Source organism: Zosterops lateralis, assembly GCF_965231275.1.
Source record: "Zosterops lateralis genome assembly, chromosome: 7".
Lineage (NCBI taxonomy): Eukaryota > Metazoa > Chordata > Aves > Passeriformes > Zosteropidae > Zosterops > Zosterops lateralis.
This window is the reverse complement of record NC_139767.1, coordinates 27072779-27099338: the sequence shown is the minus strand read 5'-3', so window position 1 is coordinate 27099338 and position 26560 is coordinate 27072779. Positions and strand designations below refer to the sequence as shown.

General features: G+C 40.7%; 1 protein-coding gene across 1 annotated transcript in view; it reads left to right on the top strand.

Moving 5' to 3' along the window:
• Nucleotides 1–26560, top strand: part of CLASP1 (cytoplasmic linker associated protein 1) — a 170737-nt gene that overhangs the window by 135376 nt on the left and 8801 nt on the right. Inside the window, exons 30-36 of the mRNA XM_083864759.1 lie at nt 2915–3058; nt 4293–4399; nt 9273–9389; nt 12971–13121; nt 13767–14013; nt 14777–14967; nt 16618–16746. Coding sequence (XP_083720885.1) covers nt 2915–3058; nt 4293–4399; nt 9273–9389; nt 12971–13121; nt 13767–14013; nt 14777–14967; nt 16618–16746 — 1086 coding nt within the window. The remainder of the gene's footprint in view (nt 1–2914; nt 3059–4292; nt 4400–9272; nt 9390–12970; nt 13122–13766; nt 14014–14776; nt 14968–16617; nt 16747–26560) is intronic.

Below are 26560 nucleotides of genomic sequence, written 5' to 3'. Positions count from 1 at the left end.
CTTAGAACATATTACAAATGTCATTTCAAGCTAGCATGGAGCTTCCAGCTTTTCAGGCCATTGAGTAACAATGTTGGCAGTATGGTGGTAGGGACCAAGACTTTGTGTATTAAATATTAAGTAGGAGATTATGAGTGCCCTTTCAAATAATGACTTTTGCCTGAAATAAACCTAGAAGTGCTGTTGTGTGTCCAAGGACAAATTAGAAAGAACACAGACTGGGTTTTATCCGTGTAACTCCAGTGTTGCCATTGAGACTTTTACTGGAGCACCATTCTCAGGATGTAGCAGTCCTTGGCTTTATTTCAAAAGACATAAACCCTAGGTCTGTTTTCTTTGAGCCCACAGAAGATCATGAGCATTGGGAGCTACTGTTAAGAACTTAATTCAAAGCCCAGTGACTATTTACAGGTGACAGAAAAGCTGCTGAGGAGCACTGAGTAAACAGAATTCTGGCAGACACTCCTAAAGACAAGCTGTATTTTGTGCAAAGAGGGAGGGCAGACGTAGTTCTGTTTTTTTTAAAGCCAAAATGCAAAAGTGGAACAAAACTGTAGTATCCTCTGAGACCTGAAACTTCTCTCAGCTACTTCTGTAAGACAGTGTCTGGGCTATTAGTGTTTGTGGTGGAGCTTTGCTGAAGGTTTCTCTCAGATCTCCGAGACACGCCTCGAGCATCTCTGTTGGGCAGCTCCTGACGTATCAGTTGATAATTCCAGATATTCTAATCTCTAAGCAATCTCTCAATCTGTGAACCTTGTTGATCAGTTTTTATGGGGTTTGGTTTGGGGGTTTTTTGGTTTTGTTGTTTCGGTTTTTTTTTTTATCTCAATGAATGTGAGACTTGCATGTTCTGACACAGAGGATCTGCATGTCCACTCTTAACCATCGAGGATACGCATGCCGTTCACCAACGGGAATGTATGTTGGCATGACTTGTCACTTTGCATTCACTTCAACCTGCTGTTCCTTGTTCTGAGATCTCTTGTGTGCAGTAATATTTTTATTACAGAAAATACTGTGCTGGTGAAAGCTTAAAAGTTCTTGGATCAAAATGGACAGAAATACACTTCCTTGTTGGATACCAGGCAGGCTTCATGGCAGAGTTGTCCAAAACTTCAGGTCAGAGGAGGGTAGACGATGGAGTTGAGAAAGCCATGGGGAAAACTATCTCCCCACTTCTTTCATCCTTAGATCTTTAGAATGGAGTGAATAACTACATACTGTGCTTCTGTTCAAGTCAGTGAGAGTTTTGGCAGGAGAGGCAGCATGATCCATCTGGAATGAAGTCTGAAGACCTGTTGTTTGCTGCAGTCCTTGGAATCCTATTGAGTGTTGCGGGCCTTGGTTCCTTTGTTGGCCATATGAAAAGGATGATACTTACCAAACTTTCATGGATGGAAAATGTTTTTATATATAAAGCTGTGCTAGTTGCTGCTGATGGCAGAAGAAACAGTATAGCTTGCATTACAGTTTGCACACTGAAACAATGAGGTACTGTGATTCCCCTCCACTATGAAGGGTGCTTGTGTACCCAAATTCATCATCTGTGAAGAATTCCACTCCACAGGGAGTTGTAGAGACAATTAATTATGGTAACTTTGGAAGCACATTACTTACTAAAAAATGCTTCTTTTAAGTGATGAGAACAGTAAATGTACATTTATCCCCACAGCAGTGAATTATGTTTGTATCCTTTTCAAAGTTATTTTTCATTTTCAGGAGATTTTAGAAAGTTACTGAAAGGGTCAAACCCAAATGTCTGCTCTCCCTAAGCATATGTGTGTGCTTTTCCAAGATAAGAGTGTCTGTAGCTTTGCTGCTTAAGTCTGTGAGCCCAAGCCACTGCTTTGTGTCCAGATACGTATTCTGGAAATTGATGTGTCAATGGCTACACCAGCCCTTGGAGAAAGTGCTGCTGCAGACTGGCAGAGGTCCTGCATCATTGCTTCATTTTTATTGTTCTTTTTATCAATGTTTGTATACTGTTGAAGTAAAATCAGGGAAAAAGCCCACAGAATTGATGCATCCACACAGGTTGGATGCTGCTGGGGAGGTCTAGTTAAGAACATGTGATTGTTAATTACTTTTTCAGGTCTGTGGACTGTGATTTATTCTGCTTCCATTCCCATTTGATTCCATTGTCTTAGTTCAGGATCTGCAGAGCTATATGTTTGCTAATGGATTAGGGGAGATCCTGTTCTGGCAGGAGTTCTCTGAGGCACATAAAGTAAACCCTGCCCAGTAAAATTAATGGTAGAATTATCAATTGTTTCAGTGGTGCCTCGATTTCACTTACTTTCCCAGATTTAGGAAATCTGGTTTAGCCTGCCCATGGTCGAGATGGTTGCCACCATCCTCATAAATCTTCCATTTCAGATGGAGTTTTTTATTGCTGAAACAGCCTGAGTGGTCAGGAGAGGTGGATTATCTGATGAAACAAACTTGGAATCTCTAGGAGGAGAGGAGGTTGGATGGGAAGAGAACTCATCCCATTCACACATAAAATAAAAAGCACAGGAATGACAAATTGTGGTCCTAGAGTCTTCATACTTGTTTGAACTTCTAATTTTGTTTTCAGTCAATCTTTGCAGTAACTTGTTCAGTTGAAATACGTGCTGAACAGGACAATGGTAAGAGTTTCTCACTAACTGTGAAGAGCTGTACAGTACACATCTGGGAAAATAGTGATATAAATGCAGAAATATATTTAAGCTTTAAGAATGAAAACTAACTTTTGCTGTTAGTAATTTAGTTATGATCTGTCACAAAGAACATTTCAAAGATTTGTCTGGTAGAGGAGTCTTCTATATGAATGAAACACACATCATTTACTGTAAGGGTCACTACCAAGAGAATGCATGCTCTTTTGAAAGAACAAAAACTGATGGTCTCTTTTTTTTCTTCTTTTCAGGCAGCACAAATAGTCCTGATTTCTCTCTTTGAATTGAACACTCCTGAGTTTACCATGTTACTTGGTGCCTTGCCAAAAACATTCCAGGATGGTGCTACCAAGCTCCTGCACAACCACCTCAAGAACTCCAGTAACACCAGTGTGGTGAGAGGCCCTTGTCCTTGCAAACAGCAGAGCCCCAAAGACAGCAGCTCATTGATAAGCTGTTGCAGATGTTCAGTTTGAATTATCTGTAACTGTTGTCTTGAAGCAATATGGCAAGAGAGGCTTTTGTTTGATGTTGCTTTTAATAGGGACCATTAAAATAAAATACTCAGTTATTTAAAAATTTAATATAGTCCTAACCAGAAGAGATTAAAAAATGACTGAGAAGTGCATTAAAATTGGTGGGGTTCGTGCTTTCAAGTTGGTGGTGCTTTTGAAAGTCCTGCCAGTAATGGTTTTTTGGCTAAAACAGATTGTGATACCACAGATTTTCTGGGCTTATAACTATTATTGAGATCAATTTAATAGCAGTTATACTGTCTGTTAAAAAGCTTGCGGGGTCTTTAATATGACCTACAAGGTCACCTCAGTCTATGCCTATTACCTTATGTTTTGCTTTTATATGAAGCTCTTACATATTTTTATTTCACTGAAGGAGTATGTTAGTAGATTTCAATAGGAAATTTCTTTCCCTTCTCAGAGCAGCAAGGATTAGGGATTTTTTTTGTCTTTTTAATATGGAAATCTTGTGAACTTGCTGGAATTTGAACCCTCCTATCTTTGCACTTCCACAGGGCTAAGTAGAATTTAGTGTAAGCTAGAACTGCAGCATTAGGCTTCCAGGCAAATGGTCTGGATTCTGTAATACTTTTGACTTGATGTGAAAAGTGTCAGAATTGAGAGCAATTTCTGCTCATTTTACTGTGGTATAAAAGATTGTGCAGGCCAGTGGAAAAATGGTAAGTTAGACTGCTTGCTTATGCTCCTAACAGGCATAATCAGAATGCTTTAGACAATGTGGAAAATAGCTGTGTAATTAGAATACTAAATTGCCAGGGTAATGGTGAGCATATTTTGGAGCCTTGCAAATCTTGTTTGAGAAGCTGGATTGATGAACCATCTCTCTGGCAATATTTGCAGGCCATACATTTTGTGTATATAAATTGCAGGTACTGTGGGTTGTAGAGCAGTGCACATACGCTTTCTTTGTCATCTTCAGGAGCATATTCATGACCACATGAACCATGGCTGCAGATTTTAAGGTCAAGAGGCATAATCAAAACTGCACTAAGCTTGTCTAGAGCAAACAGAGGCACTGTTTGGACCTGTTGTTGTACTCCTGCCTGTGCATTGCAACACATTGCTAATCCTTGTCTTCCTGCTTCTGTGTCAGGGTTCCCCCAGCAATACCCTTGGTCGGACTCCTTCCCGGCACTCCAGCAGCAGAACCAGCCCCTTAACTTCACCTACCAACTGTTCCCATGGTGGACTGTCTCCAAGGTAATGTGGCAGGCTAATTAAACCCCTTGCAAAATACTAAAGGATTTCAACACCGAGTGTGCGTTTGCAGAGTATGACTCACTTTGAAAGCAAAAACAAGACAATAAGTTTACAGTTCTGCAAAGCAGCAGTGTTTGAACATGATAATATGTGGCTGGTGATTGACTTCAGTGTTCCAGTCCTCATGCTGTCTGTGTAATCTTAATGTCTTTTCTTATCATATTAGTTTTCTTTTGTGGTCTTCTTCAGATTTACATTTGTGGCTAATAAAGGTAATATTAATTGGCAACATTAGAAATAAGATCCTGTTGAGATTGCATATGTCATTGCATAAAGTCTGTGATGACTATCAGAACAAGAGTTTCAGATTGTGACTATTTTGTAGGTGTGGACTTGTAATCAGCAATTCGTCTGACAATAGTACAGGGTTTGTGCTGCTGAGAGAAGTGCTGTACCTGCTGTTCCCCTCTTATTCTTTGTGAGGATGCAGGGCAGGCAGAGGTGGTGACTGTATTTCAGTGCTGAATATCTCCCAGATTGCTCATCTGGCTCCTCACAAGCAGAGCAGTGGCCTGGTCTTTTGGGCAGCAGGTTTGTTGCAATCAGGTGTTCTGCTGAAGCTGCAAGTGCTTCCCTAGAATATATTGATCCACTCCAAAATCTTGTATTCAGCCAACATGGACTCTTGGCTGCTGGAAATGTGGGTGTTTTGCAGCATTAAAACTTAGAGCAGGGGAGATGACACTGTAAACAGCATGTTCTGGGACCACAGAAATATTGGAGGAAAGTACCAAGCTGTTACCTGGACAAGCTCTGGTTCAAGTGGAAAAGCTTAAATTCTGCTGCCCTTGTCTGCCTGTCCTCTTCATGACAGGTTGTGGAAGAAACATAGGGAACCATGTTGGGTGAGGACTGCAGTTCATAGTGCAGTATAGTAGTTTACACTGAAATTTGTTGATCTACCCTTGTTACCTGCAAAACTCTCTGAAGGGATGCTTAGACTGTGAATTCCAGTGTTTCAGGAAAAGTATAGACCTTTAGCATTTAAAGAATGATTATATTAATTCCAGCAGCATAGGAATTATTTGGATTTTGGGTATCTAAATACATCTTTGTGTCTTCTAAATCTGCTGTAATTCAAAACTTAACCAAGAGTTTGCAAGCCAAAGCTGAGTTGCCTAGTATGAGCTTTTTCCACAAAGGTTTCATTAAGAAATTAAGTGGTAGAGTTTCAGGGGAACGGTTCCAGTGATGTTGCTTCCTTTTTGACTAGCTTGAGCATTGTTGCCCTGCTGATTTCTGTCATGGGAAATTATTAACTGTGTCTCCCTGTGGTTACATTGTGGTTTTGTTGCCATGTTTGCATGTGGCACTTATTTTATAATTCCACAACCTTTTACCATGCTTTTTGGGTTTTGCCATTGGGACACTATTGTTTATTGCCACTTCACTCACTGTTTTCTGTTTGTCTTTGCTTTCTTCTCACCTCTTGATGTCAGGAGGCAAATAACAAAGCATCCAGTGTACATGGTTGCTGTTGCTTTCTAGCATATTAGGTTTAGAAACTGAAGGGTTTTTTCCCTTACGTGATTTGTTCTCAAGGACTAGTTTGAGAGGACATATAATTGTAGAGCATTCTGTCATGGATGCAGTTGGCCAGGAATTTCCTTTAGAAAACAATCATCCCTTCCATTTTCTATAGAGTTTTTGGAGGTGTTTAATCAAAAATTTAGATGTCTTTTCAAGAAGTGTGTCCTGCTTCCTTGCTGGATTTAGTTATTCAAGAGTGATGTTTAAAAGTTACTCTTCTAGGTAAAGGTGGAAGCTGCTGTGAAAGCCGTTTAAAATATTTGGAAAGGAGAATATGTGGTGAGTGCCCTCTGAGATATAACAGTATCTGCAGATTTTTGCCATTTGTAGAAAAGGCAGTGGCAAGTACTGCAAATCAGGGGCAGTGGCTTCTGAGGCTCTGCTGGACTGCATCCTTCTTGAAAATGTCTTGTGTAGCACAGTTTGGGCATGGTCCTGACTTAAAGGGAGAATTTAGCTCTGGTTGTCCTTCTTTCTGAGAAGAGGCTTTGAAGGATGTGCTGACAGATTGTGGTAAGTAGGGTATGCTGCAGTATTGCATTCTTTGGTATAGGTGCCTCAGATCATGTTTCCATTTCAAATGCGCTTGTCATTTGCTATTCAGCATTGCTGTGAAATGTCACTTTTCTCTCTACAAACTCAGAACATAAACATTCCTCAGTCATTCTGGTAGCTGTGTAAAAGGATATAGATTCCCAGTTTCTTTGTGTAGCTCTCCTCCAAAAGTGGGCTTGGCTTTACATTTTCATGAGGCCTGCTGCCAAAGGCTGGTAGTCAGGTTGTGTATTCCCATTGCCTCCTGGGGTGCTCTCTGTGCAGGCCCTGCTTATTACCATGTCCCTGCCCATGTCTTTACAGACAGCCTGAGTGTAGTCAGTGGAAGGATTATCTCCAGTTCTTAATGCCAGCTTTGGTTTTGAAGGTTATGCTTTCCTTGTATTTTTTTTTCTTGGTTCACAGATCGGAGTCAAATCCAGAGGCATACATGTCTTTGGAACTGGGATGTGTGTAGAAAGGATGTTTGGGTCCTGTAGGAATATGAAAATGCTGCTAAGCATACCTGTTCTCCCATATTACTAATGGTTTGTGGGCAATATCCTCAACATTAGTCAGCAAGGTTTCATTGATACAGATTTACTCTATTATGTATGTATTCCAGATGACTGATTTTTTGGGAGGTAGGTGTGTGTGTATTTATGTGTACATGTATTTGGGCTCTGGATAGATTTTGAATATTTTGGTTGAAGTGGACTCTGCTAACAGCTGATTTGCCTATCCAGATGATAAAATCTGCTTAAGTATCCCCTGAAGTCTTCAGGAGGGTATTATACTTTCAGAGTCTTGGACAGAATCCTTTCTCCTGCCTTCATTTATTCCCTCCAGTTCTGTTTCATGGTCACTATAACATATCCACTACATCTGTGAGTTACTTCTGCATTTGTATCTGCTTTTTTTTTTCCTTAACAGTTTTAGTTTTTGGGGAGAGGAGTTATGGAAGAAAGATGTACTTTCTGAAAAAGAAAACAGGGAAGGACATTTAGGAAGACTGAAAATAATAGGAAAAAACCCCAGATTCAGACTGAAAGAGAATAATGTTTCCTAAGCAAAGCACAGATAAATGACTCGGATTTGTGTTGGACAGGGAAAATCTTCTGAGATTTAATAAATTATGTTGTAGTACAAAAAGGAAAACACTAAGTTGTGAAGTCCTTTGTTCTGAATGGTAAATAAACTTCTGCAAACTTAAATGTTACATTCAGGTTAGAAATTTTCACCTAGAATTTTGTAGGAGTAATTGAAAGAATTTCAAATGAATACATTTGGAATAAGTTTCTGCCATTATTAGTAGCCCAGAAGCCTGTCCTTAGTTTTGATTATTAAAAACAAATTAACAAAAATCACGCAAAATTAAAAAAACAGTCTAGTCCTTCAAAGATCTTTAGAGGAAATGCATCAGAATAAAAGGCTACAATTTTATCTGGCTATGTAAGTTTACATGCTTGCTGTTTCACTGATAATAAAAAAATACCATTAAAAACAAAATTTGACACTTTTAGTGGAGCAAGCGGAGGCATGGAAACAGAATTAAAATAAGCCACTTACTTAATACAAGGACAAGCCTGCATTGTTCGGTAGTCCATGTTCAGGTAGGTGAGACCTGAGCTGTGGGACTTTTGATCAACAGTCTGAGTGTCTGGGGTATTTCCTTGAAAATACTGGCATGTAATAGTTTTGGGATTTGATTGCTGGTTAATGAGTGAAATTCTTGACACTGCTCTTCAGAGGAGTTTTTAAACTGGCTTTGCTGCTGTTTGCACTGGAGCAATTCTTGACTTGTTTGTCACTTCTCATGTGAAAGTATCTTTCACTTGAATATATACAAATACAACTATCCAAGATAATGTGCTGAAATGTAATAGAAACAAAGTGGTGTTGTGAATACTCTGCCAGCTCAAGCATCCATTCTCATTGAGAAGGTGATTTTGAAAATCCATGTACTATAATGGGAAAAGGACAAAAGCAGAGGTTAGACAAATTGACACCGGTGTGGATGTCATGACCCAAAGACACAGGGTCATACAACAACTTAAAGAGGCCTGGGAAAGTTTAAGGAGCGATCTGAATTAACTCAAAGGCTGGTTTCGCCAAGTCTTTCCAGCTGTGTCTGCTGAGACCTGGGCCAAGTCCCCACGATACATTTACACTCCAGACTGACTTTCACTTGCTGCATATTTGGGTTCAGTTTGAATATGGTGAAACAGGATCAGGTCTTGAGCCCTGCAAAGGTTTTCTGATTGTGTAGGGCCTGACTTCAGGCTTTTATAGAGGCACCAGGAGACAAACTTTACAAGGTACCTTCAGGTGTCTAATAAAAAAAATAAATTCCAATTTTCTTTTCTTCCAGGGAAATCCTGTTGCTTAGAAATACCTGGTTAGCATGTGAATACACGTGTGGCCAGGGGTTGTTTGTGTAGAACATTATAAATGGAGTTGTTTATAGAGGCTATATCCATTTGTAAAATCTGCTGGTTAGTACAAGCAGGGACTGGATTTTTTGTGAATCATATTATGTTAGGAATAAAAATGGAAATGCATAATAAAGGCCAAAACAAAGACTTGTGAGGCTCAATGGAGTATTCTTGTTTAATTTTGTTTCTATTAATTTTTTTCTCTCTCCAAGGCAGCATGACAGCACTAAGCCACTCAGATTATAGTTTCTTTTTTTTCCTCCCTCTCCTTTCTCTGTTTTTTCTCTCTTTTATTTCTCCTCTGGTCACGGCAGTCGGCTCTGGGGTTGGAGTGCAGATGGGCTGTCGAAGCACCCCCCTCCCCTTTCTCAGCCTAACTCCATCCCCACTGCTCCTTCCCACAAGACTTTCAGACGCTCTTACTCTCCCAGGTAACAAGCTACCTGTTAAACCAACTTGTCTGAGGTGTCACAGTATTATTTACCTTTCACACCACGGGATTTGTTCAAATGTGGGACTTGCAGAGGCTCTGGTTGGAAAAGGAAAAGAGATGATGGTAGCTTTCAGAGAGCAGGGGTGACGGGTAGCCACTCACTCCCTGCTTGAGAAAGATGCAGCATGCAAGTAGGATAAAAAAAAGTGGATTTTTCCAGACTCTTGCACCCATTGAAGAAGATGGCAGGGAAGATGTTTTACAGTCAGTTTCCAGTGCAGAACACAGTTGCTGAGCACTTCTGGCAGGCACTGGTTGCGTTACAATACCAGGGCAGGATCTTTCAATTTGGCTGCAGTATGCACATGACACTTGAATACCTCCAGATGGGCACACACAGCTCAGGAGTGTCTTCACATAGAACTTTCTTTGTATAATGTGATTGTGGAATCTTGGGGATTTGTAGTATTGAAATTAAAATTGTCATTACCTTACCACAAGATTTTGAGTTTGTCAATTGCAATTTCAACATCTGTTCCTCCTCCTGTGCCCTCACATTATGTTCCAGTCTACATACAGCTCTTGGATCAATATACTGGACTAAAGCTGTGTGTTGATTTTAAGGAAAAATCCCAACCAGAATACAAATTTAATTTGTCAGATCTCTGTTAATTTTTTTTCAGTTTAAACCCTGGCAACAGACCATTTGTAAATGTGGTTTCTCCTAACTTGGATATGTCTGTTACCTGTGGAGGGACTGTATATATAGTGTTTCCCTAAAGCAAAAGGTCCTAATGAAAAACTATTGAAAGAAAAGCAAAGAAATTTTTCTTTGAGGGCTCAGAATTTGAGAACCTATGGCATCTGAGAAAGTAGAATGCAGTAGTAGGTATCTCTGTAAATACCTACAGAATTAAAAGCTTTAAATTAATGTTCTGACTCTGCTAGGACACTGTGGAGATATCTGTGGAGGAGATCCGTGATGATTTTTGGAATAAAACTAGTTGAGAGTGTTTTTTCTGTCTTCTTTTATCTGATAATAATATTTGAAATATTGTAACATATATTCCAGCCCAGAGCCTGAAAGTGCAAGGACATGAGTTACTGTGTACTGCTTGAAGACACTAAACTGTGGATTACTTACACATAGTTTGGATTGGAAACTGAATAACGATTTATGGAAGTAAAATGTATTTCATGCCAGACTGGAAAACTGCCAAATTGTATCTTGATAAACTTATAGACAGCTGCATTGGTTTTGTGCAGCAGATGGAAAATAATGTTGTGACATCCCTAAACACTGCTCATCTCTACTCACTTCTTATTCATCCTGTGCCTTTCCTCTAGTTTTCTGCATGGGTCATATTTTTTTTTCCCTTTTGTGCCTTTTTTTTTCCCTGAAAGGTGAGTGTAGTTCCATTTTACTTTTATTCCCTCCATTGTGTTGTCTGTGAAGTATTCCAGTGCACATATTGTCAGTAGAGATGTGTTCACATTGTAGAATTTTCATTCATGTAGAGCACAGCCATAATGTGACCTCCTACACAGGCTTACTCCTGACATATGAAATCACTGGATTCTTTAGATTTTTATTAAAGTGTGGGTTTGTGCTTTGACAAAGGCATCAGCTTGGTGGCTCTGAGAAATTACTGTAGTCCTTTAGCACTGAAGAGTCTGTATTCCGATTGTTCTTTGCTAACAGTGTAGGGGAGTATTCATCCCTGAGGAAAGAACTGATGATTTCAGCAGATTTAGTGTCAGTATTATATTTGTGATGAATTCTTGGTTTTTCTGCCATGGATTTAATTGTGACCTTTGGTAAGTCATGTCATCTCTTGGTGTGAGTACACAGGTACAGTCACATGTGTACATTTTCAAATGGTGGTTTCATTGCCCACTTAAAAGTTGTATGAAAAACCCTTTAAAATCTATGAATTGAATGTGCTTGAACTCAAAACATATATTTTTTGAGATTGTATGAAAAAAAGATTTTCCTATTCCTGACTGGTACTTCTAAAGAACCTAAGAACTGCCTTGCCTTCTGTCTGGAAAGCCATCATAGTGCATTATTGTTGTTCAGCTGTCTGAAAAACCTTAAATACTTTGACTTCTGTAGTTTATGAACAGCTTTTGTTTTCTGATCTTAGTCTGTTAAGTGATTTCTCATTCTCCCTGGCCTGCCAGACACTGTTTGGGGGAGTTGTTCTTCAGTTTCTTTGCCAAAATATATGGTGCTGAGGCTTGTGTGAGTGTAGTGTGAACACGTTGCTTGGGAGCCAGGGATTATGGCTATTTTCAGGGTGTTAATCCCAAAGGAATGGGGCAGCCAATCTTATCCTCTGTCTGAAGTTCCCAAGTTTCTTCCAGAAAAAAACCCAACAGTTCTAGATATTTAGTAGACATTTAATATCTTACTTTTGGTTCCATTGAAAATAACAGTTGTGTACCCAAAATTCAGAAGGGATTTTCTTGTTTGTTTGGGTTTTTCCCCCACCCACCTCATAGGGAATCTTTCTTTTGTGGAAAAGGAACACAACTCAATTCAGCCATCTGCCTCCAAGACCATTCTGTCATTCTTCCCAAATTGTTATGAAATAGCAATTCACCACTGTAGGGAGCCACTTCTTGCCATTTATTGACAAACAACTTGATGTAAATGTCTGATTCAGTCTATTTGCTTCTGGCTCTACTGAGATCTAAGACTCTGCCAGAAATTGTTCTCTCTTGCTGGATCTATTAATTTTGTGATTGTCATGCAAACGCAACTTCTCCTAGATAGAGCAAAGCCCTGCCAATAATGCTTTTTTATTTTCTTGAAGCTTGAAGTAGGAACTTCTCTTTAGCCAGATGTTTTAATATCATCTCCCCTTGCATGCAAGGCATTTTGTCCTGGGACTGAATTTTAGATAACTCTTCAAGGAATCCCAAAACTTCTGAGCATTTATGTTACTGAGAAATGTCTGAGGAACAGATAGACTGCAAAAAAGTGTCAGATTTGAGTGAGAGATTTCCCAAACCTAGGCCAAATACTGAAATGCTTTTTTTATCAAGGCGCTGTGCAAGTGAGTTAGGTTTTACTGCTTTATAAATTAAAATGGGCCGTGTTAGACTAAGGTTTATGTCAAGTTGCATTTTCCTTTCCATTTAAATCTGTCATAGTTTCATATATTATTAAACTTAAATTTCACTGATTTCATTTTCACCAGCTGTCACAACCCTTTGAGTTCGCATAGTGATTGATATTATTTTCTTTTTTAAACTACACCACTGCCACACTGGGGATAGGTTTTTTTGGTTTACAGAAGGTAGCTCTTACAGCTCTTATGGCTCTTACACACTTACTGAGTGTAAGAAACAGTGAATCTGTTTTCCCTTCACTTACAGCAATGTGTTCTCCTTGTTTTAGTCCCATTTGAGGGGAAACTCAGACCTGAACTCTGCTTTGATTCCATCCATGTTGTGTTACAAGTCACTGTTAGAAAGGTTACTCCAAACCGTCTGTCTCCAGCTTGTTTTTGTTAACAGTCAGAAGCGGATCCCAATTTCATTTGTAACATTTCATATACGTTTGGTCTTTAGTATGCTGGATTATGACACGGAGAACCTAAACTCTGATGAAATCTACAGCTCTCTTCGTGGAGTCACAGAAGCGATTGAGAAATTTAGTTTCCGTAGTCAAGAGGACCTGAATGAGCCAATCAAACGTGATGGAAAGAAAGACTGTGACATTGTAAGTATTCTGCTGAATAATGTCCCCAGATAGATGAGATTTTAAAACATTGTGATCAAACCTGTCTGTGGATTGCTAGTGTACAAAGTCCAGTTATTCTTGCTGTATTCTTACAGGCATCTTCTGCTTATTGGTTGTTAACTTCTTATACTTTAATTATGGGGTTTCACTGGCTGTTTCCCTTGGCTCCCTTTGAACTCTGGCCTCCTGTGGAATGTGCTCATTGGGCTTCTGTGTGAGTCCCATGAAGAATGAAAGCAGTGCTAGTGTTCCTCAGGCTCAGCATGGCTCAGTGAAGGCTTTTGCCATGTAATGTGTGTAGTCAGGTCTGCAATGGGAAATGTTAGTTCTTAAAATGCTTGTATGGTTTCCCTCACAGGCTTAGGACCTGTAATCACTTCAAGTGCACAGTTTATATGGTATCTTATGCTGCAAGAATGGTTACAGAAACTGTGATCACAAGATATTTTTGAGCAGGTTGCGTGAGAGAAAGAGGTAGTAATCAAAGTTTTACTAAAGCATTATGTATAAATCATACATGTAAATAATTCTGTGCCTTTTCCTATTGGTGGGTGAACTCCAAAAATGCTACAGTTTCCACAGAATTTCAAACATACCTTTTTTTTCTCTGTTTGATTCCCCCAGGTGTCTCGAGATGGTGGCCTTGCTCTCCCTAGTGGTGATGTCCGTGGAGGCAGTGACATTGTGGAGGGCGGAAGGATGGCTCTGGATAACAAAACCTCTCTCCTGAACACCCAGCCTCCCCGCGCCTTTTCAGGGCCCCGTGCTCGGGAGTACAACCCCTATCCCTATGCTGACACCATTAACACTTACGACAAGACTGCCCTGAAGGAAGCAGTGTTTGATGACGACATGGATCAGCTTCGGGATGGTTTGTATCAGCTCACCTTGTGACACTGCAGCAGCTCGCTGCCTTTCTGGTGCATTTGTGTATGGGTAGTGCCCTCAGATACATGCCTGCCTGTGCATGTGTTGTGTATTACCTTGCATCTGAGTCGAGGCTTGGTATGAAATTCCCTTTGTTCTCATGTCCCAGCAGAACCTCATCTGTGGCTACTGAGAAAAAACACTGCGGTTTTGATTCTCGTTTGCCTGGGATTTCCTGCAAACTACTCCCTTAAGCATCCACGTGCATCTGTAGGGACACTGCTATGGGACCTTCCCCTTTTCATGGCTGAAATGCCTCACTCAACAGCTTGTTGTTACTGAGTGTTTGACTTCATTTAATTGCAGCTACACATCAGCTTTATTCTTTTGCAGTACACTGATGAGTCACTGTACTTTAATCTAAAGGTCATACATGTGACCACTGGTTTTGGGTGTGTATGTCTGGGAAAAACCACGGCAGTTCTCATCTTGTAGAAGTAATTGTTGGAACTGGAAGAAATCCAATTGTCATCTCTTCCTGGTTCGTTAGAACCCATGTGCAGATGCATGAGCCATGCTGTGAACTCAGGTTAAATTATGGGCTAGTCAGATTCTGTTGCCTGCTTGGCTGAGGCCACCTGGAATTTGATGCGTTTTTCGGGGGCCCCTTGGTACATGAACCTTACTCTGTAGAGGGTGAGCAATCTTGGCAACATTTGATCTTTTCCCCATTTCTCCAAATGATTTGCTGCCATTTGTCCTAGAAGTACCCATTGACCATTCGGATTTGGTGGCTGATCTTCTGAAAGAGCTCTCCAACCACAACGAGCGGGTGGAGGAGCGGAAAGGAGCTCTCCTGGAGTTGCTAAAGATCACAAGGGAAGATAATCTTGGAGTTTGGGAGGAACATTTCAAAACCATTCTGCTCTTGCTGCTGGAAACGCTTGGAGACAAAGATGTGAGATGTAGATTTTGTCTTAACTCTCTTGTACATTACTTTATCTTGGGTAAAAATTCCTACACACCAGTTTGAATGAAACCTACCACTCATCAGTGATACTGCACTGCTCATTTTTCCTTTCGAAGGTTGACAGCTCTACTTTAGTGTTCACTTTGTTCAGTGATGAGTTTTAAGTTACTCCAAAATGTCCCAGTTTTTCCTCTTCCCTCCAGTGTTGCTAGTAAATAGCTAGGAAATTACTAGAATCAGAAAAGAAGTTCCAGTCTAGTAAAAAACTGTCAAGACTTTGGTTATTCTCTTCAGAGTTAGGATGAAGTTACAAACTCTTAGGTATAATAGAGCTAAGAGTTTACTCCCAGAAAGGAGAATAAAGGCATTCTAGAATAAATTATTTTTTCCCTGTGTGGGATAAAGATCTAGGGTATTAGATGTCATGGGATGGGTCTCTGTCTCTTGTAAAAATGTTGTCAAGAACAAGCTGCTTTTATAGGGGATCTTGTTTTGAAATGTTTAAAAAAACTGTGTTATTATCACAGCTTTATGTTTGGTAGTTGATCAGAGTGTTAATTTAAAGTCTAGGCTTTTTTCCATTTAGAGATATTTGTTCAGCTTGCAGCATAATGATATTTGGTAAAGGCTCAACACCCCACTGCACCTTCACATCAGAGCCACACTCCATCTGAATGTTACAATATTGAGACTTCAAAGCACTCACAGTTCTTTTTTCTTGTTTCATCTGATTCAAATATCTATTGTATTTCTTTTAATCCTTGTCAAATATATCTCATGCTCTCAGAAATGTTAATGCTGAAGCAGGGGAGGTGGCCAACATTTTCTCAGTCGTTGTTTTTAGTTTAAGCATGAGCTGCTCTAGTTCTACATGTTTAATGATTGCACCATCACACAAGTATCAGTAGGTCCGGCAAGTTTGTCTTAAGTACTACGTGAATTGTGCTGCTGTGTGAATTTTGCAGATGAACAGCAAAGAACATATTTTAAAGGCAGAGGATGAAGTAAAGAATGTATTCCTCTCCTTAAATAATGATATCTATTTGGAGTGGCCACAGGTCAAAAATCTGAAGTTATGAAATTGAAACAGGTGTTATAAATCCCTTCATGATCTTTTGATATGAAGGATGAAGAGATAGTCAGTTTTGACTACAGTAACTTAAGTCCTTGCAAGTAATTTCCATAGGAGTTACAGGAGGATTCAGTTTTACTGCTTTAGTATCTGAGAAACAGCTTTGTGGCAAGGATGGAGCCCAGTTTGATACCTGCCAAGTTGAGCAAAAGAGGAAAGGCAAAACATACATGATCTGCCCTTCTTTGGAGATTCAGGTAATGCAGATGTCCTCCTGTGAGTACAAATTTGTACTTCATTGCTAAAAGAATATGGAATTTAGGAAAATAGTCATTCTGAGTCTTGTATATGTGAGAACAGTCATTTTATGTGGCTTTTTGTACAAGAGCAAGCAAGGAGCCCAAAATTCTGAGTTTTGTTACATTGATCCCACTGCTCACTCCACTGGTGCTGGTGGTGTAGAGAGCCATGTGAATTTCTGGTGAGCCATGAGAATTCACTTCAAACTATGATTTTGAGAAGCAGTTTTTCTAATCTTTTTCTGACATGTCTTTTTCTCGACACAGCATTCAATAAGAGCCCTGGCGCTGCGAGTCTTGAGAGAGATCCTACGGAACCAGCCGGCAAGGTTTAAGAATTATGCGGAGTTGACTATCATGAAAACACTGGAAGCACATAAGGATTCCCACAAGGAGGTGAGTGAGCCTCTCAGCTACTGGGAAAGCAATATGGACCTGCTGAAGAAATGTAGGACCTGTGAGACTGAACAGGCAAACATAGTGAGCCATCTCGACAAGGGAACAAATCAGTATTAAGTCTCCCAAGTAGGAAGGGACAAGATTTTTACATGCTGAAACAGTGAGGGAAAAGGTGGAGACTGTCAGAGCTATTTATGTGGACTTGGAGCTGTCTGGAGTGGTATGCCACTGTTAGTTAATTTCCCTGCTCATTCTGGGGGAGGTTGAGACACGGTAGGAAAAAAGTGCATGTTTAATTACTTTTTAGAGCATGCTGGGGGCACCGTGCTGCCTCTGTGTGTACAGGTAAGAATACAAAATGTACTGGAGAACACAAAGGCTGTGTTCAAGCAGAATTGTGTGTGAAAACTGAATGGGGAAATTAGGCCATGCTGGAAAATTGGGAACTGGTGAGTAACAGGAGAAAGTGGACAAAAGAGGCTGTGCTGCAGTGGCAGAGGAAGAAGCAAAGGGAAGGGTGAATTGCATTTTCCTTCTTGTGAGAGAACTCAAATACAAAACTGAAACTATTCTGAAGTAATGCACGAATAAAGGGACATGATAACATTTTAAGTAGATCAATTCAAATTACGTTTAAAGTTAATCTTTGTAGATTGATTTCCAGATTGGATCTTTTAATCTACCTTGTGCATGTTGAAAGTTTGACCTAAACCTTCTGGAAAGTGCTACCAAAATTTCCTTATCAGTCTGTGATGATTTTGTTGCCAAAGATCTTGATTTGAAATCTAAGGTGTTTATTCTTCTCAATAACAGGATTATTCTAAATTAGCAGTTTTAGGCATCTCTGAAGATACTTGGCCTTGAAAATATTGTTGAAATAGACCAGACTGCTCCAGAGCACTGGGTGACTGACACAAGGTTATTTTAACCGTGGATAGCAGAAAACTGTTCTCTTTGAAAATCAAAACAGCAAAACAAAAAACACTCTCAGGGAAAGAAAATAACAGTCTGGATTTCTCTAAAATGCAAAAGTAGAAAATGTTTAATGTTTTAGTGAATGAGAGCTGCCTTACTTTGCCTTCCTCTCCCTGATTTAGAGCCTTTGCACCCCTGTCATTTTCAGTTCAGAGTAGTAAGAAACAGTTGTAAATTGATTTTCTGATAAAGCAGTCAGACAAAACGTTATGTTCTGAAGGAGTGCCTTTTATTGGCAAGTTTTCCTGCTTGCATGCTTCTCAGCTCACCTTGACTCAGTGCCCTTTGTATTTTTTGGCTGAGAATCCTCCAGAACTAACGTTTCTAGCAGAACCTTTCCAGATTCTCCTTGGCATTGTTTTTAATGCCCCCCAGAATTCACTGTCCTTGTAGGACTGGTGGGTTGTACAGAAATCAAGACTGATATTGAAAACACCATGCTTTATGCCTCTGTTATTCTTGTCCTGTGGAAAAGTTCTTCAGGTTTTGCATGAGGTGCCTCCCAGGGAAAAGCAGAGAAAGATAAGCTCAAACCAGGAATGAGAGGTGGGAGTTCTGGCACTTACTTGTAGAATAATTGGGCTGTACTGTGCTCAGCAAGTAGCTGCTGTGCTGACAGCAGCTTTGATTTGCTGTGGTTTTGCACAACATCTTCATAATGAGACATCAGCTGCTGCAGTGGGACCTTTGGGTGACAGCTGTCACAGCAGGACACTGCAGGTATATTCCTGTTTTGCCATCTGTTGCATGTGCACAGCTGTATTAAGTGGGGGCACTGGTTCTGGATTTTTCATTCTGTGTATGGGTATTTTCTCATTGTCTCAAACGAGGCTCTCAGAACCATGACGCAGCCCAGGAAAGGCATCATCTGTCTGCCAGTAGTTTGAAGGTATCAGCATTCCTGAAGTTAAGAAAGGTACCTGCACTTGAGTATCCACATGAGCTAGGCTAAATATGTACCTGGGAATATGCTTGAAGTAGTTTCACCTGTAGTTGGGACTTGCTGATTCAGTTAAGTCTGTGAAAAATTAACTGAGAGATCATTTCGGCATGGCTCAGCTGGTCAAACTCGTAGCCTAGAGCCAGAAGGTCGCAAATTCCCTTCCCATGGTGGCCCTCCAGCTCACTCCCACTGCTGACTTTGCAGCACAGCTTTCTCCAGGAGGGGAGGAGGAGCTGCCCTTTGACTGGATCCCACCAAGCAGGAGATTAAATGAGGATTCACGAGTTTGTGAGTGAAGGGCACTTTCAAAGGATAGCTGAAGAGGGAAAGGAAGTTGTGAGCAGTCTGTTCTACAGCTTTCTTTCTCACTATATCAGAGCAGTATTAAAGGGAGTGGTGCTCTGTCCTTAAAATACATAAAATCAAATCTTCCTTTAGACTGTTGGAATTATTTCAAGAAAAGCTGTTTTATAGTTTAGTTGGGAAAGGGGTAATCTTTGTGTCAGTGATGTCCTAACAAGATGTCATTCCAGTTTTTTATGTTTCTGGGCTGCTTCTGCCTTGTAGCAGAAGACAGAAGTGAACCTTGGTTATGATTTGATAATTTGGTGTCCAATAGGCTGTATAAGTTAGGAGAAAATGTCTGTTTTGAGCAAGCTGTAAATGTTTCAGTCTTTGTTACCTGAATTTCCCCTTCACACAGAGGGGAAATGAGCACAGGGACTGCTAATTGCTCCCAGCTATTGCTCACATTTTCAATTTTGTGTGACCCACAGAGACTCAATCTAAAGTGACCAAGGAAAGGGAATTTGAAGAGAACTGTTAAGGATACTGTCTCCAAGAAGTCATAGTAAGAGGCAGTTTTTTGGAAATCAGGAAGGTTGGTTTGCAAATTCTATGCAAATTCCAACATTGCTGTTGTTCAGCATGGCCAGGAGGTATCAAATGAGAAAAACAACATATTCACCAACCAGCAAATACCAACCCATCTCCCACTAATATCTAGTTGAAATTTCTTTTTTTTTTTTTTTTTTTTTCCTATAATTTTAAGATCACGTAGTTGGAAGTATCAAAGCAGTGGTAGCATACTTAGATATTTTGGATTGCCTGGATAATTGGCTGTTTTTCCAAGTCCAGGCAGAAGTCTTTAGACAGTTGTGTCTTTGCCATGGCTAAAAATCTGCCTCCTGTTGCTGAAAGAAAGGTCTAGGATCAGCAGAGCAACACAGCTGAGAGCACCACATTTCCCCCCAGGGATATGGGAGAGGAAAAGTTGGTACATGGAGTTGGAGCTGAGTCACACCTTGTTGTGAGTGCAAATGCAGGAGATTGGCAAAGCACAGACCTCAATAGCAGGTCGAAATTAATGTAACCGTAGGCTACAGACTAGATGGCTCTGGGTTGGGATTTGTATTTAGTTTGCATTTTTTAACTTTGACCTGTTTTTATACTGTTTGTAGCACAACAGGTTGTTCGATGCTGTTGATTTAATAGGGTGATGTGATGAGTCAAGCAAGCTTGCTTCAGTCATAACTGGAAACATTTAGAGGGGTTGACATGTAAATGCCTTTCACTTACTTTTGGAGCATTAGAACGTAATTGAATTTGTGGATGATATTAAGTCTTGTTGATTTTTATCAGTCTTTGTTTGGAGTTATTTGGAAGAGAACCATCTTTCTGTCGCCAATTAGTTAATATTAACTCATTTGTTCCAGTGTAGTTACTCACCCATAACTAAGGAGAGATGCTGCTTGCTGACCCAATACCACTGATATGACATTGCTTCAGATTCATGCCAGCAAAATGAGGATAATTTCTTATTATTGAGTATTTTAAAACAGAAATAGTTTAATATCTTGGAAATCAGCAGCAGAGTGAAAAATAGCTTAGCTAATTCCCTGCTTCTGTCTCTGGCACAAAGCCTATAGACTTAACTGATGTATGTTTTCTATGTGTAAGGAAAGGATCCTGTGCCATATCTTACGTATCTAATTTCTATATTTTATGGTATAGAAGGTCCATAAGTATAATTGGGATGCTTATTGTACATTATTGTACATTATTTTTTGTAACCCTCTAAAAGAGGGAGAAGAAGAAGAAATCAGTTATCAGTTATTTGTAGATGATTTTTATTTTCTTGCTGAGCTGCTTTTAGATTGGCCTCTGAAATTTATATATTGTAACTGTCCTCTGACTATGGTATGATCTGTGTAGGTTTCTGCAAAAAGAAAAGCACTAAATGATCATAGTCTTGAAGATTTAATTGTTATCTAGTCCATGCTGGAAGCTACCAAGTGCTGCAACTGGGCAGTTATTGATGTTTCATAATATATGTTTGTGCCTTTTCTGTTTCCCATCTCAAATGTTTAGTGTCCAGGAGAAGCAGTCTAATCTACTTCACCTCTGAATCCTTATAAAAATCGCACTGCTTTTTCGTCTGCTTAGCGCTCCCCATTGCTGACTCCACTTCCTGCTTTGAAACCAAGTCCATAATTGTTTGTTCCTGTCTGGATCAGACTCTGAAGCCTTCAGGGATGGGAGTTTGCCTGGCTAGGTACTGGTAAACCTCCATCCCCTCCAGCTTATATTATACAGACTTTAAGTAACCACCTCTAGATGGCAAAAATTGGCTCAAAAGTACAGCCACGTGCCTCATAAGCCTGAAAGCAAAACCTTGTTCTTCTGCTTAATAAACTTCTCTGGCGCTCTGCGTGTTTCACAATGATGTACAAAGCCCCTAAAATTTCAGGGGCTTCGCCTGCGCTGCCTCATCCTCTACAATCTTCTGCAGAGACGCTGTAACTAGCAATCATGGCAAAGTACTCCAGCTTAAGCCCCTGTGGGAAGCTCTCATCCAGGTGTCACAGGTGTTGCTTTGCTGAGTTCCCTGTATGTTACACTGATGCCCTGTGTAGCCTATGAACCTGGCATGTACTGCCTTAGGAGAGTCAGGACATTTTTCTTTCCTTATTCGCCAGTACTTTGTGTCTCTTTAAAGCAGAAATGAAACCATCAAAACTCGTAAGCCAGTTGCTGCAGCCGTCAGGTAGCAGCAACGTGTTAATGCATGGAGTGTAATAGCTGAGAAGAAGAAATTGGGTGGAAGAGATGGAGTCTGAGTTCTGGCTGTCTTAAGTGAACAGGATCCTGTGGATGCAGTGAGTTGTGAACCAGGTAAACCAGTGGGAATTGCCATCCAAAGTTTGTCCAGCAAATTTTGTAGAACTTTGTTTCCAATGTGCTTTTCTATTAGAAGGCAAGGATCTGTGACAGGTCACTGTCTTGATCACACTAATACTGCACGTCAGTATATCCCCTCACGCTGTAATTGGGAAGCAATTCCCATGCATATTCCTGGGGCTCCCTGACGTGTTACTTTGAAGTTTGCTCCTTAGTAGCATTAAGGAAGACATTGCTAGAGGTGAGCAGCTTTCTGTGTGCTACACCTCGCTGGCTTTGTGCATAAATATGGCTCCTTCCCTAAAGCAAACTGGGTGGAAGTATAAAAACTTCTTTTGTGAGACTCACTAGAAAGGTCTTAATGCATCACAGATATCTTTCAAGGAACACACCAGCACACAGAGCTTATGTTATGCCAGCAAAAGTCAGGCTCAATCTAGTCTCCAGTGTGTAGAGCGTAAGGTAAGCCTTTAGGAAGGAGAAAAACCTGCAGCTTTAAGGCTAAGAGCTATCTATCTCTTGGATCTACATTCCAGGACTACCTGCCCTATGTTGAATGATGTCAAACTATCCAGTTCAAGCCATGGTTTGCTCTAAGCTTTTACTGGGAGGTAAAAATCATGTTTGTGACATATCTTATACACAGCTTAATGTCTGCTTTTGAAGAGCTGCAGGCTCTCTGTAGCACATCTTGCTTCATAGCCACCCTTTTGAACCTGCTGCTTCCAGGTGCCATCATCATTTGGTGGCTTTTCTGCTTTTCTTTTGTATATCTGAGATCCCTAAGAATGATTACATTTAGTAAGACAAAAATCTTGCTTCACTTAATACCCTACCTGACCGACTAGCAAGAAGCAAGCATACAGAGATGCTTCCCTGTGGGTATTCTTCCCCCTTCTAGCTAGCTTAAAGCCTTTCCATATGAATGGTTCTGCCTGCCTCCCTCTGTGTGTTGCTTTTTTTTCTTTTCCTTCAGTTAGCTTGTCTAACTTCTAATCTTCTTGTGACAGCAGGCTTCCCAGTCTGAGCACGTAGCAAACAGCACCCTTTCATTTTCATGAGCTTAAAGGATAGATTACATAGACACTTCTTATTGTGGTGTCACTGCTAGAGTACGAGCCTTTCCTGTCACTTCCCGATGTGTATCTGTTGATCTTGCCTTCAAAGCTGGGAGGAACAGGAAGACCTGTTCCTTGATCCTATTTATTCATTTCTCCCACTCTGTTTAAGGTTGTTTCACTCTGCTGGTCAGGTTAAAGCCCCTATTAAAAGATATTTGATTTTTTTGATATTGTAAGGTATGTACAATTTGCAAGGCACAAGTGTTGTGCCTCATGGCAAAATGTCTTTGCTAAACTCTATCACAATTGCCTGTTCTTGTTGCCAAATGACCTGGCAGGTTGTATCTTTTGATAATACACTTCCCTCTGTTTGGAAATGCTGCTGATTTCTCTGGCAGTGCCAGGTGAGTGGGACTCTGAGCCAGTTGGGTAAATACCGAGAGCCCCTCCTGGGATGCAGAGTCTGTCTGGGTGGCTGAATGTTTTGTTTTGCCAAAGCCAGGAGGAAGGACAGGGCTGGTAGTTGCATTGCAAAATGGTGGAATTTGGCTTCCTGTGCCAGCAGGGATAAATTTTTCTCTTTGGCTCACTGTCAGCTGGTATTGCCCTACCCCTTCCTACGCCCTGTCACCTGCCAGTGCTTCCCCAGGGAGCCAGGAGCTGGTTACCTGCAGAAGCTCTCATCCAAACAAGCATGTAAGCACATGCTGGGATCCTGTTGACGTCAGTGAGACTTGAGCATGTTATTAAAGTTAATCACACACACAGGGGGTTTGCTGAGATGTGGCTGAAATGCAGGTATTGTCCTCCAGATGTGCTGGTGGGAGCCTTGGAAGTCCCCCTGGTGTTGTCACATATACAAACTCCTGTCATGCTGGACATGGGTAATGCATCCTCCTGTGTTCAGGGGGAAGGCACTGCAGGGAGAAGGGGTTTGAAATGGCCAGGCACTGCCTAAATGTAGCCACATCCGTGCTATAACTGAGCACCAGTGCTGAGAGCAGGACTGTCAGTGCCATAAATAATTTCTGTACCTTCACAATTTTCCTTGCTCACTTTTTGATGGGCAAAATATGTGTGACCTTTGTTGGCTGTTGAATCCTTGCTTATTTTGTGAAAAATTATCACTGTATTTTAATGCTCCTTGTGCATGGAATTGATTAATAGGCTTTTTGTCTCATGCACTTGTTTCATACCTTCAACTTAATAGGCATAGTAAACTGTGTGCAAACAGAATATGGAGCTGGAACCCAGATAGAATATTCATTAATTTTTTTGCCTACTGCGGGTTTTTTTTGGCAGTGTATTTGAGATCAGTCTAGCTGTAGGTTTGTACTAAAATATTGTTGCTTTTTTATCAAGTAGGATACCAAGAGCATATAAGGTTTAACTTTTTTTTACCATTTTCTTTTAGTGTGTTGTGATATACGTGCAAGCTTTTCTTTCTGAGAGTGTCTGAAAACACTTCTCAACAGTATTTGGTGTTGCTGCAGAACAAAATCCCAAGTGGCCTGTGTTCAAATAGTAATATTTGGGGTTTTTTAGCTAGTGGTTTGCTAGTGAATAGCTAAATTGATGGTAAAATATCAGGGCCCTCTGTAAGTTCGTGCTTTCCATCATTTGTGGAAAGCAGACATCAGAAGCTGCAGTACCAGGAAGTGGATTCCTTTAGAGACCTTCTGGGAGCTCCTGACTTAATCCACTCCAGCAATTCCACTCTGTGCTATCAAAGCCTGACATTAGGTTTCCCTTAAGTACTTGGGTGTTTCTCTTCCTTCCCAACAAAATCACACAGTGCTGGCTCCTAAGCTAGTACTAACTTACATGGAAAAATATTAACTTTCGTGGTTCTCATGTGTGAAATTGAAGAGAAATTAGCAAAGAAATAGCTGGAAGAGAGAAAACTTACTGTAGGTGGGAAAGCAGGCATTCTGTTCTGCATGGCTACTCATTCACAGATCTTTCGGGATGATTTTTTTTTTTTTTTAATATTGACCACATTGTGGATTTTCATTAATTTTGGAGTATGTTTTAATGTTATAATTAAATGCTGAGGAAGGCCTGAAGTAAATGGAGCACTTGGGCAGCTTTAGTTCTGTAAATAGGGCACTGGTACAGAAGCAGTTCAAAATCTGAAGTTGCTTCATCATCCTGCCCATATCTTGCCTGCATGCAATATTTGTGCTGTGTGAAGTGTCTGAGATCACATTCACTCTTGGATCTGCCTTAGAGAATGCCAAAAGCCAAGTGGATGAGTTCTGCTGTTTCCTGGGAGTACAAGTGTCTTGTGCCATTCGTGTTTCGGAGAGGCAGCTGTCAGCATGAGTGGAAAATAAATGTTAGCAGCATGGCTATGATGCTATGACTGTGGGTGAAGCAGGCCATCTAGGTGGAGATGATTCCTTCTGTTTTGTGTTTTGTGGTCCATGGACTAAGATAACCTTCCAACTACTCCTTGTTTCATACATTATCCACAGTAGTTGCTTAAAAATAATGAAAGCTCACCTTCTTTTGGGGCTTTGGTAGAGCTACGTCTGTCCATAGGTTGCTTTATTCAAATAGAAATTCCTGAGTTCAATGCCATCACAGTGTGAGGGAGAGGAGAACAAGGTGAATTCAGCAGCCATGGCTTCAGTCTAAGTGACAGGAGACCTGTGGTTTGATTTATTTGCTGTTTTGCACATTGCCTGGGACAGATTTCCTAGTGCTGAATTCAAAGTATTGACTTCAGACAAGCCCAGGTAGTTCAGTTTAGGAGGAGGTAGAGAACTGGTGCTGGGCACTTGAGCCTCCCACACAACTAGGAAAGAGAGGTGCTTTAGTGTTCCTGGGCTCTGTTAGAGACTGCCTGGGACTAACTGGAAGATCCCAAACATGGGAATTTGTAAATGCTTCTTTCTTCTTAAAGCTGAGGTGTTGGATTTAAGTCTGCCCATGGGAGCATCTCTGTCCACTCAGGATTTACCTGCCCTTTAAAGTAAGCCCTGAGAAGAGGGAAGTGAGAGAAGATGGGGAAAAATATCCTCCATCTTTTGTGTAGTAACAAGAACATGAAGAGCAAAGAGTGTGTTATTTGTGGCCAGGAAGAGTGCAGCCAAGAGAAAGCTTCATTTTGTTGCCTGGCAATTAGCACAGACACTTGAAAAAAGAAAACCTGCCTTCCCATCCTGTTCTTTTTTATCCAATTACTGCAGAATGTAAAATTAATAAATTCTCTTGGGAGGAGAGACCAGATTTGGGTCTTTCTTCTTTGAACTAGCTGTCCTACCTCCTGGGGAAGAGTGAAAGTTGTGAATCTGCTTTCTCTCAGGGTAGAGTTGAATTTAGCATCATCCTTGCTTTGTGTGACTGCTTTGCAGTGTGGGCTTGTTGCAAAGGGTGGGTGCTGCTGCTGTTCCCACTATTTTTCCTTCCATTTTGTATGGTGATCCCAGTGCTGCCTTGATGGGTTAGATGTCCTGTGAGCAGAGCTGCCTGGTCAGGGACTCCCTAAAGCCTGTTTGTGTCTGTGGCCTGGATTTGACTGCACCATAGTTCAGCTGGGAAGGGGCAGGGCACAGCTGCCATGGTGTCACAGCACAGGCACGAGGCTCTCAGCCCTGAGGTGTGCACTGAAAGCTGCAGCAGGGCCATTCCTGGTAATGGTTAAGGA